Genomic DNA, 16,038 nt, shown 5'->3' with positions numbered 1-16,038 from the left:
GACAGCAATCTGGAACTAGATCCATCCTCTAACGTGCCCACCAGTAGCACTTCACCCTGGACTATACATAGAATACAATTGAATTTGTTACCTAATCAGAGTGAGTATAATAGTCATCCTCTTACTGAAGTTTAAGGTGACCTAAAGCTTTACATTCATCACTTAAGTCAGGGGTTAGGACGTTGATAAATTGGTTCATGGGGATTTATGTAATTGCATTTAAAAACAAACAAAAAAAATCAAAACACAGCTGCCAGACATAATTTAGGCAGATCAAAGCGTATCCATCATCAAAGAAATCCTCTGGCTTTATTCTGCCAAAAATGGGTGGATTTCAGGAACCTAGAGCATGTCAGCCATGATGAATCTCTATAAGCAACACAAGCAGAGTTAGCTAAAATTATAATGGTAAATGTTGACTTTAGTATTTATACTTAGAAGTCCACGTCTTGTCTTTGAGGCAGGAATTCTCAGAAGTCACTCCCCCCAGCCTCCGCTAAAAGGCTAAAAGTTACATTTTAGTGCAACAAGTCAGCTTTCCCCAAGAAGCACGGCTTTAAAACAATTACTCCTTCATCTTGACATTCCCCCTCCGTATAACTTCAGTTCTTTTCAGCCAAGCAATATGAAACACCTCTGATACTGACCTGGCAAAATGGGCCGCAGTCCAAAAGGGCCTCGGGTGGGGGAGATGCCTCTGACGATGCAGTCGAATAGAAAGCTGATCTGCTCGCTCTCAGCAGATGCGAGCAGAAAAACACCAGCCCCTGAAAATAGACTTCATTAGTTTTAAGCTAATTTATGAAAGTGTATTTTACAGTTAATAATCAACAAGAAAGAGTGCAACATTGGTGATGCCAGTATAATAAAAAAAGAACAGGCTGTTTCTTGCTATAAATCAGTAAAACGAGACAAACTTTTCAATTTTACAAAAAACATTTCTACTTTTCAACTACCATCAAAATGTCCTAAACTGAGATATATTTGGTTACTATTTAAAATTAAAAACTATTTGTCTTTTACTTTTAAACCAGGACAGTCATTCTAACAGCTTCATAACGGTTACTTAGGTACGTGCTCTGAGGTAAGTGCTAACATCAACACGCTAACATGCTGAGGTTTTTGACCCTTTCTGTTTTCGTAGCTTACTATATGAGCAAATTAATATTACAGCAACACAATTTTCACCCGGGACCAGTGAGAACAGCTTTAATTCTGATATTTAAAAAAAAAAAAAAAATGGCGGCCGTAATCTTTACGTAAGTGGGACATAAAGTTTTTACTCCAAGCCACAACTTTCCTCGATGGTTCTACAAGGAAAGTCAACAGCTCGCCAAAATCATGGACCACTCGGATATTTTACAAAACACAGCTGCTAATAATAACAATTAATCAAAGAGCATCTGTTAGTTATTGTTTTTTTATGACATCAAATTATTTATTTTTCATATCAATATAAAAATAATTTCCTGAATAAAATACCACCTAAAAGTAGAATTTGTTACAATAGATAGATGTAGATGTAGACAGATATAGAGATAGATATATATAGAGATGGATATAGATAGATACAGACAGATTATTTATAGTGTGTAGTATATGTAAACGAGCACTACATGAACCTTTTCAGAAAGAAACTGAGGCATGATGCGTTTCACGAAGCTGCAGTTATAGAGTATTACATAATAAAAAAGTTCCTTCTTTATGGTTCCCAGTTTGTCTATTTCAACAATTTAGAGTGTAATAAAGGAGGATTTAATATAATGGAGAGGTCAGAGAGGTCACGTTCTCCTGAGGTCTCTTGACCTCCCTCTGACAGCACAACTGCCTGCGTTTTACAAAGTGTTGTTGTGTCATTCTGCGGCTGAAGCCACCCATGTCAAAGCTGCCCTTACACTGCTGTGGCTGTGAGCAGGGGTCAAAGGTCAGCACCAAAGTCTGCTCAAGTGTTTTAACCTGTTCAAACTAAAGATTTATTGTCTCCTTTGTGCTTTTACGATGGAGCTGATTAAGTGGTGTCTCACCTCATACACGTTCATCTTGCAACGTTACAAATTTAACATACACGTTGGTTTTGATAGGTGACTGCATTTTAGTTACACTACTAAATGCACGATTACCAAAAAAAATTTAAAAATCCAAAAACAAAAACAAACATTCAAAACAAAACAAAGAACAGGTGGCAAAGCTTTTTAGTTCACATTAATCTCTGCAGGAATGAAAACAACTCAAATGGACCCTTCTGGTCTCTGCTCCAAGAGGTGATAAAAACACAGCATCCATACAAAGTAACACAGCTTATAAAATCCAACTTTGTTAAGTGGGAAGTGTAAATGAGCAAGCGCCGAGAGCCAAGGTTGGCATTTTTATTTCGAAAGCAGCAGAGTCATCCAAACGGCTCAAGATGAAAGTCTAGCAAACTTTAATTACTTTAAAGTGAAATTCAGATTTCCTTCACTACCATGTTTGCAACCTTCAGAAATGCATGTAAACATTATCCAGTTTAACTATTCCAGGACGATAAAATTCAGGAACAAATAAAGAAAGTAAATGAAGTAACAAAACTATTAAAGCACTAATTACTGAGAGGTCATTTTGACTGCGTATAGAGAAAATCGTTCTTCTGAACACTTTGGTACAGCAAAGTGCGCTAAAGTGTACAGTCACTTTAGCGCTAAGCATTTCACACGCACACCTACACTTTACTTAAATGACCATTCGCCCGTGGCGTGGACAAAAGGCAGGACAAATGCAGCTTGCAGTTCTACAGCTGCTCTAACCAAAAGTGAGACACCCAGCACAGCTAAATCACTTCTCGCCGTGCTGTGGATAAACTGTGCCGAGGGATTACATGTCACAGGAATGCTCGGCCTTCGCCGCACACAAACACTGAGATGCAGCCTTACTTTTTCCCCTTTTCTGTATAAAAGTAAAGCAGCTTTGACCTTCTTTAAGATAAGCCAGTAGACTACTGAAGGCTTATTGGCTCTTAAATTAAAAATAAAATAAAAAATGTCATGTTTCCAGGAGGGTCATCATGTATCTTTAATGTTCCAATGTCTGTCTGTCCCCTCCAGGTGTTCACATACGGTCCTCTTCACTTTAATAGTTTCACATCTGTTGAATTTTTCAAACGTTATCTTATCACAGGGACGCACGCGGCCCGACGTGTTCAAACAGACCTTAAGGAAAACTCCAGAGTGATGCATGTTGCTGAGTTTTGGGCACAGCAGGGGTGATTATGCACAGCCTGAATCATTTCCTTTCTTGTTGTTCTGAACAGATGTTTTTCTAATGCTTCATCTGCCGAGTCAATAAAACGCAACGAACAAACAAGAACGACTGAAACATAGTTTGCTGCCTGTCATGCTGTGTGCTCTCCATTACACTTCTAAGCAATTCAAAGCAGCCACAGCAAGCCCACTCTTTGAATTTTGACTGATATTACACGTGATCAAAAGTGTGTGGACAGGAAAAAAGGCACAGAGCAATAATCAAAGCTTAGAAATCAGACTGATGAAGCAGTAAAGGCCACCGGAACACTTTAGAAAGAGCGTCATGACCTGTTTTTTTTTTTAAAAATGAGTCGAGTTGAAGCTTTTGAATGTGAGTCATTCAGAGAGTACTTTGAGTTACCTGGGGTCTTTGGTACTACACGTCTGTGGAAGCACGAGCAATCAAAAGCAGGATTTCAACAATCTTGCATCTCAAAGGAAAAAGCAAGTACAAGAAGAACATCTGAACAAAGTACAAACTATTACACATGAGTCACAGCGTCTCCATTCTTGTGATCACTGCTTTGTAATCATACGCTGTAGTATTCAGAGCCCGACCTATATGTAGGCTATACAATATTATTAGCCGATGTGGCCTTATTGGAGTGTATGCCACTGGATATGAATTTTAGACTACATGGAAAAACTTACAACCTCTGGCAAAGAACATGAAGTCGTCACACTTGAAAGATGTTCACTGAACTCTTTTACTTTGCAGCAATAAACAAACCACAGATGTGATAAAGTGTTGTTTTTTGTTCCTTTTGTTGTTTACTATCTGAACGACTCTGACTTCATGAAACAAACTTCAAACTAATTAAAGAATTTTGTGTAATGGCACATTTTTTTCCCCAGACATTGTAAATTTTGTGTTTGGGTTAAGATCTGGACTGTGTGCTGACCGTGTCAATGAGTCTGTCTGCATTTCCTTTCTTCTGTGACAACAAGACGCATCGTCATCATCGTGATGTCGAAAACTAATCCTAATCATAACCAAAACCCCGCACTCAGTGCAATAAGAAAAGCATAAAGCAGTCTACACCTGTGCATTTACTGTTGAGGTAAAGACTTTCATCTCTCCTGCTCCATTTTTGCTTGATTTCTCAAGGCCTTCATCTTTTTTATGGCACCAAATAAAAAGTCCCAGCATCATCCCCTTTGGCAAATGCAGATTCATCACTGAACGTGACTCTTAGCAAATCATCCACAGCGCACTATTGTGTTCGCCCACTCTAACCTTGTTTTCTTCCCATTAGGCGTTAATGCTGGCTTTCCTTTGGTGATCCCATTTTTTACACTTTTATCACAAAACCACTGATTCTTCTTTCTGCCCATTTATGGGTTTTTTGAGCATTTTCAATTTTCTTCTGACTCTTTGACATCTTCCATCTACCCTGAAGCTTTCCTTTTTTATTCTTAACACTTTGCACTTTTCTTAGACACAGCTGACTGGGGAAAAACAAGGAGTTGTATAATCCTTTTGACTGACAGCTCTCTTCTTGGAGAGCTGCTTCCTCTTAATCAGGTGTAACAGCTTGCTGAGGTCTGCAAACGCTCTTTTAACTGCTGACTATTTTTAATATTAAAAAGTGTCTGTTTTACACATCCAAATCACAAAGTGATTCCATATTTTCCCTCCTCTGTGCTTAATCTGGGAAAAACAGATCAATAATTAAATTAACTTGTTTGGGGCATGTTTCATGAAGCCAGAATGTTCGGCTTTTAAACAAACGTGCATTTGCGTCACATCTGTGGTGGTTTGTTTATTTGGTTCAAAGTCAAAGAGTTGAATGAACATCCTTCAAGTGGGGTGATTACATAATGCTTCAAAGAAGGGGGTCATTTAAAAAAAGAAGAACCACAAGGCCAAAATACATGTATGACACGACATCTCTAAGGTGACATGTTGAAGTTTTTGAATATGTGCTCTTCTAGCATGCGACTAAAACATCCATCCATCCATTCTCTTCCACTTATCCTTTTCAGGGTTGTGGGGGGCCTATCCTTGTTGTCTTAGGGCCTGAGGCAGGGTACACCCTGGACAGGTCGCCAGTCTGTCGCAGGGCTTGACTAAGACATAATAAAGTCAAACCTAATTTCACTCAATAAAACTGCAATTTTAAGAACAAAACCCTTTTAACTTTAAACCTACAGACTAAATGGACAGACTCAAAGGTAAGGAGCTGCCTGTGTACCATATGTACCATACAGACCATAATGAGAACAACAGACAACTTATATGTAGTTTGACCAGCAGAGCAACTCCAACTCAGTTTCTTACCATTTTCGCAGCTGAGCAGACAGCAGTGTGGATTCAAGTGTTGTCTTTATGGTAAGCTGATACCTAGCATGTCAGACACATTGCTGTGACATCGTTACTCCACATGCTTTTTACTGTGTAGTGTTAAAATGGGTTATGTGGCAAAAAAAAAAAAAAAAAAAAAAAGGTTGTGGGGTTTGGAAGCAATCTAAATCCAATTTCCTCTCAGATTTAACCAAACACGTGTGATCAGATGATTGTGTACGTGTCTTGTTACGTCACTATAAAGCCAGACGCTTCGACAAAACTTAAAATATCTGCATCACATTGTTGCTCTGATTATACTCTGGAAATTTTGATCAGAAGTAACGATTCACATCTGCTCATCTGCTGCTTTAATGCTCCTATGAGCACAGTTTGGAAAAGCAAAGTGTGGACAGCTCTGTGATTTACTTAATGACACAACTGTGTGATTCATAGCTTTCGAAGTCCTGCAGGGTGAAGCACCGTTCCAAGAAACTGGATACTCCATACAAATGCAGCACTAGCCTTTCAATATATCATCTGTTTTAATCCATGAACATTCAAAGCACCCTGCAAAAATAAATAAAAAAATAACAAACTGACAGTTTTGAGCAGTTGAGACCCACAGAGACGATCTGCTGGAGCACTTTAACTAGTAAAAAACAGAAAAGATCTGCCACTGAAACATTTTAGCAATGGTTTTACACACATCCCTTCTACTTCCGTCAAGATTAAAGTGCATAACAAGAACGCCAGTGCTAAATGTGCTAAATATATAACGTTCTGTGTAATGCTGAGCCAAACTGGCCAGTAACGCTCCCATTGGGGAGGAAAAGGGGAATGAATTTGTTAAAGCAATAGTGGCTGCTTTTTAGCTATCTAATAGCTAATATTGATTCATCAGTAATGACCAGACAACAATATTTCTGGTAGGTTATATGGACAAATCAAAACATATTTCCAGTGTCAGTTTAGAGCCACTGAGCTGAGATGTTAAATTCATTTCACATCATGTGCAACATACAGCACACTTTGATCTTAATTTGGCCAAAATAGAAAAACTCTCTTTTATGTCACTGTAAAGACCCTTAACTACAAATCTATCACAACTAATCCTCAAAATAGAAGTGTAGTTTTAACAGTAGGACTCGATAATGACAAGCTGCTAATAAGATAATGAAAAGGAAGACATCTGCCAGAATGAATAAATAAATGTGTAAAATTACAGAAAAGGTTCTGGTAGCTCATCGCTCAGACTCTCCTGTAATTACAAAACTGAATTATTTCATTAATTCACAGAAAATTTTCATTTCTATTTTTTTGTTTGTTTGTTTGTTTTACTGTGGGTCTATTGTAAAGAACTGAAACTTCTATAGTGGATAGTTTTCAAAATTACTTAATAACTTTGGTATGGTGCCAGTCTTTATCAGTAGGAAAGGCTGTAAAACCTTTGAAAACACAGCTTCCAAAATCTATGTACTCCTTTGTGTTTCCCAGGCCGTTTCTGGCCCCTGGGCCTTTTGTTTGACACAACATGGTTTAGAGACTGATGGATTGGTGGGATTTGCCATTGGTGGAAGGGTTTTTAGAACTGTGTTTCATTTGCATTGCTATAGTAACACTCTTATTATACTTAATGCTTTGCTTGCAGTTTCTCCAATGACATGATGTCATTTGAAAACAGTCACTATAGGATCTTCCTACATTGGGAAATCATGGCAGGAATCATCATAGTCAGAAAAACACTTCCTAAAAATCTAAATATATACTAAAGAAAACCAAAATTCTGTATTACAATAAAACATCTAAAGACGAAGGACCAACTCACACCATCAGCTGCCTGATAAAAGTTTCTATAAGAAGCCTTTCAAAAAGGAAGCAGAAAAACAAGGACCATACAGTCTTTCGTGACGATAACAGCACATGTAGTTGCTGAGGGCGCTCTCTTTTTTTGGTTCATGAAACTCCACTGAGCATCTTCCTCAACGTGCCCGCCCGAGGGATGCCAGATGTACAACCAGAGAGCAAAAAACACACCCAGTGACTGACCTCAACTTACTAATCCTGATGTTTACAGCGATCTTCTCCATGCAAACATGCAAATTCAAAGTTTGAGCATCACACAGGAATCCAAATCAGGTCCACGGATGCTTAACAGATGACCACGGGGTTTTAAAAGCGCTAAACCAAAGTACTAAAAGTTAAATTTGTTTGCAGGACGCAGCAGAGGATACTGTGTGTTGCTGTCTTCATATGCCCACATTTGATAAATTATTCATCAGCCCAATCGTACGGACAGAAGCATGGTCAACATTAAAAACTGTTGAGTTATTATTTCGCTGCAGGATGAGTTTTCATCCAAGAAGTTCTACGCTTAACAACGGAGCCTGAAAGAACACAGCCTGAAAGATTAATTTTCTCTGGACTGCTGGACCAAAATATTATTCCGGCAGACTATTTACTGTTCGTGTCACAGGAAAAAGATTTTAGGTCCACTCTATTTTGCACAAGGCACATTTGCAAAAGTAAGGCAAGGACAAACTAATCATCAATAACAAAGACTCAAACTTCCTCTCCTAGCTATATTTCCTCAGGCTAGAAAGCATATTTTTTGAGTCAGATTTATTGTACTGAGAAAGAGCTTCTCTTTCACGGGCAGAAAGATAAGCATGAATCACCGCAAATCACAGCCGGTGATTATTTTGTGTTTTTGAGAGAGACACACAAACCACAGCACGTATCATGATTTAATGAGCCATTAGCCTCTAATGATGGAGAGATATTAATGTTATGAAAGGATGGAGATGTTTAACGCAGTCATACTTGAGTCTCTGTCTTTTCTTAAAAGCACATTTTCTTTGAAATTCACTGTTGGGGTTTAACATTCATGCTCTTCTTCTTCCAATTTTGTTATTTTAATATTATTACATTTTTGTTTAATGTCTTTTACTGTTTATGTGTTTCAGATGCCTCACTTTACAATCGGTGATTAAATTTTGCATTACATTTTCTTTGTCACTGTGCAGCCTAATGGCTAATTATCCCCTAAACCCTCTGCCAAGCACAAAATATTATTTTAATACCCATTTACATAAACTTAACACACTCAAATGTTGCACAAAACAGACAATAATTAAGCAGCTATAAACTTACAGTAGCCACATCTTGTTCCTCCTTCAAACACGAATCCATTTGGTACAGGTCCATATCTACGCAGGTCTGGAAGGTTCCAGTGGCCAATAATAACAGGAGGGACATCCCGAGCAAGAGCCAACAAATTGTTGCACAAATGGAGAGTTGCAGGCCCGCTCTCCAACTTGGTCCCTGGTAAGACTCCAACACTGAATCTGTGAACTGAGAAACACACAGATCCTCAAATTTAACGCATATTCCAATAACTGTAAATGAGTTTTACAGTAAGTAGAAAGAGTGGAAAGAGTAAAGAGGAACATAAATGAGGCAAATAACCCTGAACACATTTCTTCATAAGCTGCGAAGTACCTCCTATTTTGTCACTCTCAAATACCCAAATGTCCGTTCTGGGTGAATATATTTTTGTAAGTAAATCTGAAGCATCAGCGTTCGACTTGCATTGCAGTGAAATATGTGCCATTTAGAAAGCTATGAGTAATTATGTTTGCAAGTACATTACCTAAATATAGTAGCTTGCTAACACATCGCTAACATTAGCTTCTAGCAGCTAATTAGCAAGAGGGAGCTGGAAAAAAGATCCTCTGGTATAATGAAGTGTAGGTATTTTGTAAGAGTTTTAGCCTCACTTTGGTATGAGGCTGAAAAATAAAGCTAACACAGAAACCCTGCAATACCTTAAGTGTCCATTGGGGCTGGTCCAGAAGTAATTCAAGCCACACAGCAACCATGTTAAAATATTCAAGTTTAGAGTAGAACTGTTCAGAGCCAGGTAGGTTGCATAAACACTTTTTCTGTAGAGATAATTGTTTTCATAAACTGATATACTCTGAATATATTTTTCCAATTCTATTTTCCATTGTTTAAAGTGTGGCCACTTTAAGTGGCAGGCATAGATGGTATAAAACGTAGCTAATATAACATCGTCGACTGGTTTGCTAGAGTCCTGTTCTGAAGGCTAGGGATTAGCATTTTCACGATCTCTAGCTTGGTATTTAAAAAAAGCAAGCAAGCAAGTAAAGAAACAAACAAACAAACAAAAAGTCTACGGGAAAATGGCTTTCTGACTTGACCTCTTTAAAAGCTTTCTGATGGGTTTATGGGCTCAGTCATTCGTTTTGTGTCATAATGAATAAAAATTTAAATTTCATGGAGTTTTTCCATGAAAATGCACACTGGTTTCACGGAAAACCAACTAACAAACTATGACTATGATGTTTTTAGCCAATGAGTAAGAGTTTCACAGTCAACCATTTGGAAACTCTATGATACTATCCTGTCTTTTAGTAACCACTCTATTGTTAAGCTTAAGTGCACATGGGAAGGAGAACTAGGAATTCAAATACATGAGGAGTCTTGGGAACAGGCTATAGCGAGGGTACGATCTTCCACCTCCTGTGCTCGTCAATTTAAGGTCATACACAGGGCGCATTTCTCTAAGTCTAGACTTTCTGAATTGTATCCAGAAGTGGAAAATAAATGTGATAAATGCCATGGCTCTCCTTGTCACCTTAGCTACATGTTTTTTCTGTGTCCTGAGCTGGAAGGTTTCTGGACAGGGTATTTTGGTATTATGTCAACTGTTCTTGGGGTAACTCTTCATCCTTGTCCTCTGATTGCTGTATTCAGGATTCCTGATCACTCACTTACACTTGATTCCACACAAAAGGATATTATAGCCTTCACATTCCTATTAGCGAGACGTCTAATATTGTTGCATTGGAAGTCTGTTAAGTATCCTACTACTTCCCGGTGGCCTAAAGATGTCATGTTTTTTTAAAACTTGAAAAAATTAAATATACGTTGAGAGGTTGCACAGCCACATTTCTCCACAAGTGGCAACCCTTTACTTCTTATTTTACTAGTCTAGAGGTATTGCCTGTTTAAATGTACTTCTGTTATTGTTATATCGCTGTAATATGTTTGATGGCTGTGTTGATCTGTGTGGGACTTGGGGGGGGGTTTCTTTGTTTTAGAGTGTGGGTATATATATATATAAGTATATTTACTTAGGAAAATGAAGAAAGGTTAATTGTATTTCGGTAACTGCAAGTACTGTGTTGTTTTCTTTTTTCAATAAAAATATTTGACAAAAAAAAAAAAAGTTTCACAGTCACATCTGCCCATCCCCATGCATCCTGCTTTTTAAAATCTACTTGCTCATTGGCTAACAACTGGTCAATCATAAGTCATCAGCCAATGAGCATACTACGGATAATCATTCATTTTGACAGAGAGTAAGACAAAGATTTAAAAAGGAATTAACTAAATTAATTAATTACACCAGTAAACTAAACTAAAGCTGACCATCTGGTGTCTTTGAGACAGAACGCAGGTTTGAGACACTTTTATATTAGCTTTATTTTTCCAACCTAGAACCTACGCCCATGTTTTATGCTGTGTTTTGGAGCATAATGTTGCAGCTAGGTCAGTAATAGTATTTGGGCTGATTAAAGCCATTGTACTGAACCTTGTTAGTGGTTTTGTTTCTTTGTAGGATGTTTTTTGCAATTATCTAACAAATAACACACACTGTTGTGATGGTTAACTGTACTTAAAAGTCAAGACAGTAATCCTGTTTTTGTGAGTGAAATCACATTATTTTATTAATCTGTTACTTATGACTAATGAGCACATGCATCCGTATATACGGTTTATGGATGTAGTTTGCTAACCTTGCATTAAATGATAACTTCAGGCTCAAAATCCTTATCAAAATATTTACTTCTGTTAAAAAAAAATACAAGATGGCTGCTAGCTAAATCTTCCGTTTGCAAGCTCACAAACAGGGTGCAACGTTGGCTGCATCCATCTTTTACATACAGTCAATGGCTGCACTTTATCTCTATAGGGATTTTTTTGAGGGCTCTACAACTATGTCCTAATGAACCATCAAAGAAACCACCAAACAGTCTACTGGGATTCACTGTGATTAAAGTGAGCAGGATTGCAGAACTAATGAGTAATGGAAAGACAACGGTCAATGTAATTTTGCATACTGACAAAAACAGGAGAAAAGCTTCACAAGGGGCAGAAAACACAGTGTCCTCACACGATGATTACTTCAGCATGGATTTGATTTCATTCACAAATAAAAAGGGGAAACAGCTGCAGACAGAATGAAATCAGCAAGCCGAGCACAACGGGCTCAGATCTAAAGCCCAGCGCAATCAATCAAAGCGTGTCACAGACATCTGTGTTTCATGAGTCTGAGTCTCGACAATAAGAAAAAGGGGAAAGTCGGGTATAAAATTAGAGCGAATCACAACACTTCACTGGCGTTTCTGCCTTTGACTTTGCTAAATTTCACACACAGCAAGTGTGGATCTTGTGGATCTTCCTCAACAACACTAAACTAAAAACTTTCGCGGATTTGAACAAACTTGGCCAGGGAGATTGATTAACGGAGGCGGCGACGAGGGCATGTTGGCCAGGTGCGGCACATCATTGCTCAGGTTAAAAAGGATTCATACAGTCTCACGTAAGACAACAAAAGCTCTGTGCATGGTGGCCCTCAGCCCAGCAGCTGGCAGGTGACATTTCTGCCAGCTTGGATGCACTCCACTCAGTGACATTAGGACACACACACACACTTATCTAACTCTCAATGCAAGCCTGAACAGACACAAGTGCATCTGTCCAAGCATGCACACGTATACTTTAACACAAAACAGACGACAAACTGGAAGGAACAACTGCAATGCAATTTGTCTTAAGCCTCTTCCACACAATCAGGTCCCCCAGCACTGTCATTAATGCTGATGTAAAATTCAGCTGCCACCTGCTGAACAATTCGTTGCTATTAATAGCTCCTATTGCTTCATGATGCATGTAACTTATATAACAAGTCCACACAGTAAACAATATGCACACTAAAGAGAGTCAGTGCTTGACTAAATGACATTCTTAAGAGTAATCAGACATGAAAAAAAACAGCTTTAGAGTTAAAATATCACTTTAGACAACAAACGTAGTACGATAGTAGATAACAGATATTCATTAAAGACAAAAATCATTTGTTTATCTAGGAAATTGATTCAGAAGCATGTAGATGATTGCACGGGGGTAATTTTGAACAGCTGGATAGGAACATCAAATATCATCATTTAAATTCCTTGAAAGGTTTTGAGGGGAAAGAAAAAGAAACACTGGATGTTAAACACAAGTAAAACAAACACTCATGGTTCTTCTCACCTTCTCCTAGGCTATATCGCAGGCGGGCGTCCCATGCCTGCAGGGCCTCCCTGCTGTCAAAGCCCAGCAAAACAGCCTGATTCAGGCAGAGGATGGTCAGAGTAAAAGCCACACCCTCATACCACTGTCCAGCTTCCAAGCCGCAGATCTCCTCCAAGGTGATGCTCGCCCTCTCCTTGTTGCCGTGAACTTTCTCTGATTTGTCTTTAAGAACCAGCAACACGAGGCAGTCTGCAGGACAGACAATGAGCAGGAGACGAAACAAAGACAGAAGAACACAGTCTGCATTAAAACATTATTAAATTCTACTCTTTTTTTTAAGATGTAACAGTTTATTTAAAAAAAAAAAAAAAAGTAAAATCAATACTGGAATCCCCAAATGACACTGACAGTTACTAACAGGATGTATTTTGACCCACAGTAGCTACTGTAGTGTCCTCTGTTTGTTGCCACCTTTCAAACAATCAGTGTCAACTGACAAAACAACACTGTGTGTGTCCGTGTATCATCCCTCTCCTTCACACACACTCGCATAACTGAGGCATGAGCACAGACAGCTGGGATAACATGACATCAAAGATTTGAAGAGCAGCAGCACTCAGCCTCACTGTGGAGCATGTTGAGCTGTGCAGCGCAACATACCCAAGAAACCTTTCTGCGGTAAAACTGAATGCAGTACAAATACAAGTTCACGCTAAATCCACTCACTTTTCCATAAAATATTTGAAAATGTGTGCAAATATAATGACTACTAGATTTTATTTCCGCAGAGCCGAAGCCTCGCAGGTAAGCGTGACTGTTCGCATTCATGGTACATCTAAAAATACAGCGAGTCTCTGGCTCAGACTTTAGCACATTAGCTTTGAAGATGGGATCAAATAAGAACCACAGGTTTGAAGCTTGTGTGATGTTGTTTTAGAAATAATCTGAAAGCCTGCTGTTGTGCAGCAGAAGCAGTACACGTGGTAAAAATAAATAATTTATAAATGTAATTGTGTAAAAAGAAAAAGTAAACTGTGCAGAAATGCTTTCAAGAGTGAGTTTACAGCATGGGGGAAAAAGACAGTGTGTGGATTAAAAGCACCTTTGGCATCAGTTTCCCGTTTTTTAAAACACAATCCCACGTTAAACGTTTGCAAAGAGTCACTAAAAAGCTTTTAATGAGATTCTTTTAGCTTGTGCTAATGTTTCAGCTCTTTTTCAGAACCATTGTGTAATATAGGTTTTACTAGAGGTGGGCAAGTGTGGATAGTATCAATATCATCTCTGGTATTGGTGTCAGATTGATACTAGCTCAATAATAGGCTCCATACTTTGTTTCTATCCACTAAGTTCAGTATGTAGCCTGCTGAACTGTATTAAATAAATTATTATTATTTTGAAAACAAAAAAATATATACATATGTCAAAAATCCACTATTAAAAACGTCTGAACTTTTTTGTGTTGACAGTCACGTCTATTTTATTTATAGCCCATAACACATTTAAACAACTGAAGTTTCCCCAAAGTGGCACATTTACATTACAGGCAAAATAGAAGGGAAAAAAACTGTTTATCTGCACGAAACTGCACAAAAACCTAATAATTGTGTTTTGCTCTGGTAATTACTTATTGGGAAAAGTTAAAATCATTGATTTAGTGTTCAGAATTTACAAATTAACAACAATTCACCAAATCTCCCCTAGATAAAGTGCCTTTATAGGTTAGGTTTCAAAGTATCGGCAACACTGGTCCCGTATTTACTTGGTATCGGATCTACAACACAAGTTGCAGTATCACCCCACACATATACATACACACACACACACACACACACACACACACACACGTCTTTTAATACCAACTGTGGTTTGCACACATGTTGATTTTGAAATTCAAATGTATTGAATTTGTCATGCAAGCCTTATTTTAAAAGTTTTAGGTCTTTTTGTCCCTCCTTGGACGCCATAGCCTCCTGGGTCAAAGCTGTGTATTTGAACACAAACGCAGGCCCTTTGAAGCCGAGGCTTGTTGAGCTCTCACGCAACAGAAAACACAAGCAGTGCAACACCAGCTCACTGTCCTCCTCCAGCTTGTCGCGGCAGATCTGTGTAGCCGCTGTCAGATTTAATTTCAAAACAACAATGCGAGCGAGAAATGCTAAAAACAAAATTAGCTAGTTTCTACGTTTTTTTTACCTGCTACAGGCGACGGTTTGCGGAGCACGAGCCACCTAGTTTTCCACTGTGAAACAAAAGAAAAGTTTTTGGGGGGTTTTAAAGCACTGGTCAAAGTGTGCATAGGAGATATCCGCATATTAAGACAAAGTAAAAGCAACCTTTTTCCCGTCTCTGAGTCTGGCGTATCCCTCCACGACAACAGAATCCGTCATCTTCAGTCATGGTTCCTGACAGCTGCAGAGTCGCTGCCTGAATGAGGGGTCACTTTCAAAATAGCTGCGCTCTCCTCTAGCGGGGCGCAAACTCGCCCCCCAGCAAGGAAGGCACATGGAAAATGGCATGACCAGTGTCTGTCTGTCTGTCTGTCTGTGTGTCCGTCTGCCGGCCATGCTGCTGCTGCCACCTGGGCTGGTACAGTGAGACGCTCCCGCGTGTTTAACATGCCACACGCCACTCTAACAGTAAAACCGAGCACGTTAATACATCAAACTAGACATATACACTCGCCGGACACTTTATTAGGTACACCTTTTCAACAGCTCGTTAATCAACCAATCACAGGGCAGCAACCATCTTTAGGATTCACGGAATGAAACGGAGGAAATGTACAGTGAGCGTCAGTTCTCAGCGAGATCGCCTTGTTGATGAGATTAGAGGAAGGAAACAGTAACTTGAATAGCATAAAAGAACATTGTGATGTTGGGAGCAAATGGGCTACAGCAGCAGAAGACCACACTGGGAGGGAACTAAGGAAACAGGAAACTGAGGCTATATAATTGTCATGGGCTCACCAACATTGGACAACAGAAGATTGAAAAAAATTGGTCCAGCGGGAAAACATCACCATGTCAATGAGCAGGCTCACTGTACTGGCATGGCCTCCACCGTCACCTGATCTCAATCCAGCAGTGCACCTTTGTGGAGATGCATGTGGAGCAAATGTGTAATGCAATCATATCAGTATGGATCAATATG

The 16,038-nt window shown here is 38.9% G+C and overlaps 1 protein-coding gene across 7 annotated transcripts in view; it reads right to left on the bottom strand.

Annotated features, from left to right (window-relative positions):
* Positions 1–15,614, bottom strand: part of LOC102314195 (protein Dok-7) — a 40,936-nt gene extending 25,322 nt beyond the window's left edge. For 2 of the 7 annotated variants that reach the window (XM_042227436.1, XM_042227439.1), the window contains exons 1-4: positions 15,082–15,613; positions 12,904–13,134; positions 8,713–8,913; positions 648–767 (exon numbers count right to left, since the gene is read on the bottom strand). In XM_042227436.1, coding sequence (XP_042083370.1) covers positions 648–767; positions 8,713–8,913; positions 12,904–13,134; positions 15,082–15,199 — 670 coding nt within the window. In that variant the 5' untranslated portion in view covers positions 15,200–15,613. Of the gene's footprint in view, positions 1–647; positions 768–8,712; positions 8,914–12,903; positions 13,135–15,081 lie in introns of all 7 variants that reach the window. The other 5 variants (XM_005939647.3, XM_042227440.1, XM_042227438.1 and 2 more) reach the window with 5 other exon arrangements.
* Between the last annotated feature and the right edge of the window lie 424 nt (positions 15,615–16,038).

Source organism: Haplochromis burtoni, unplaced genomic scaffold, assembly GCF_018398535.1.
Source record: "Haplochromis burtoni strain Fernald_Lab_line unplaced genomic scaffold, NCSU_Asbu1 Contig_260, whole genome shotgun sequence".
Lineage (NCBI taxonomy): Eukaryota > Metazoa > Chordata > Actinopteri > Cichliformes > Cichlidae > Haplochromis > Haplochromis burtoni.
Note: the sequence above shows the minus strand (reverse complement) of the source record. Positions and strands in the feature narration are given on the sequence as shown.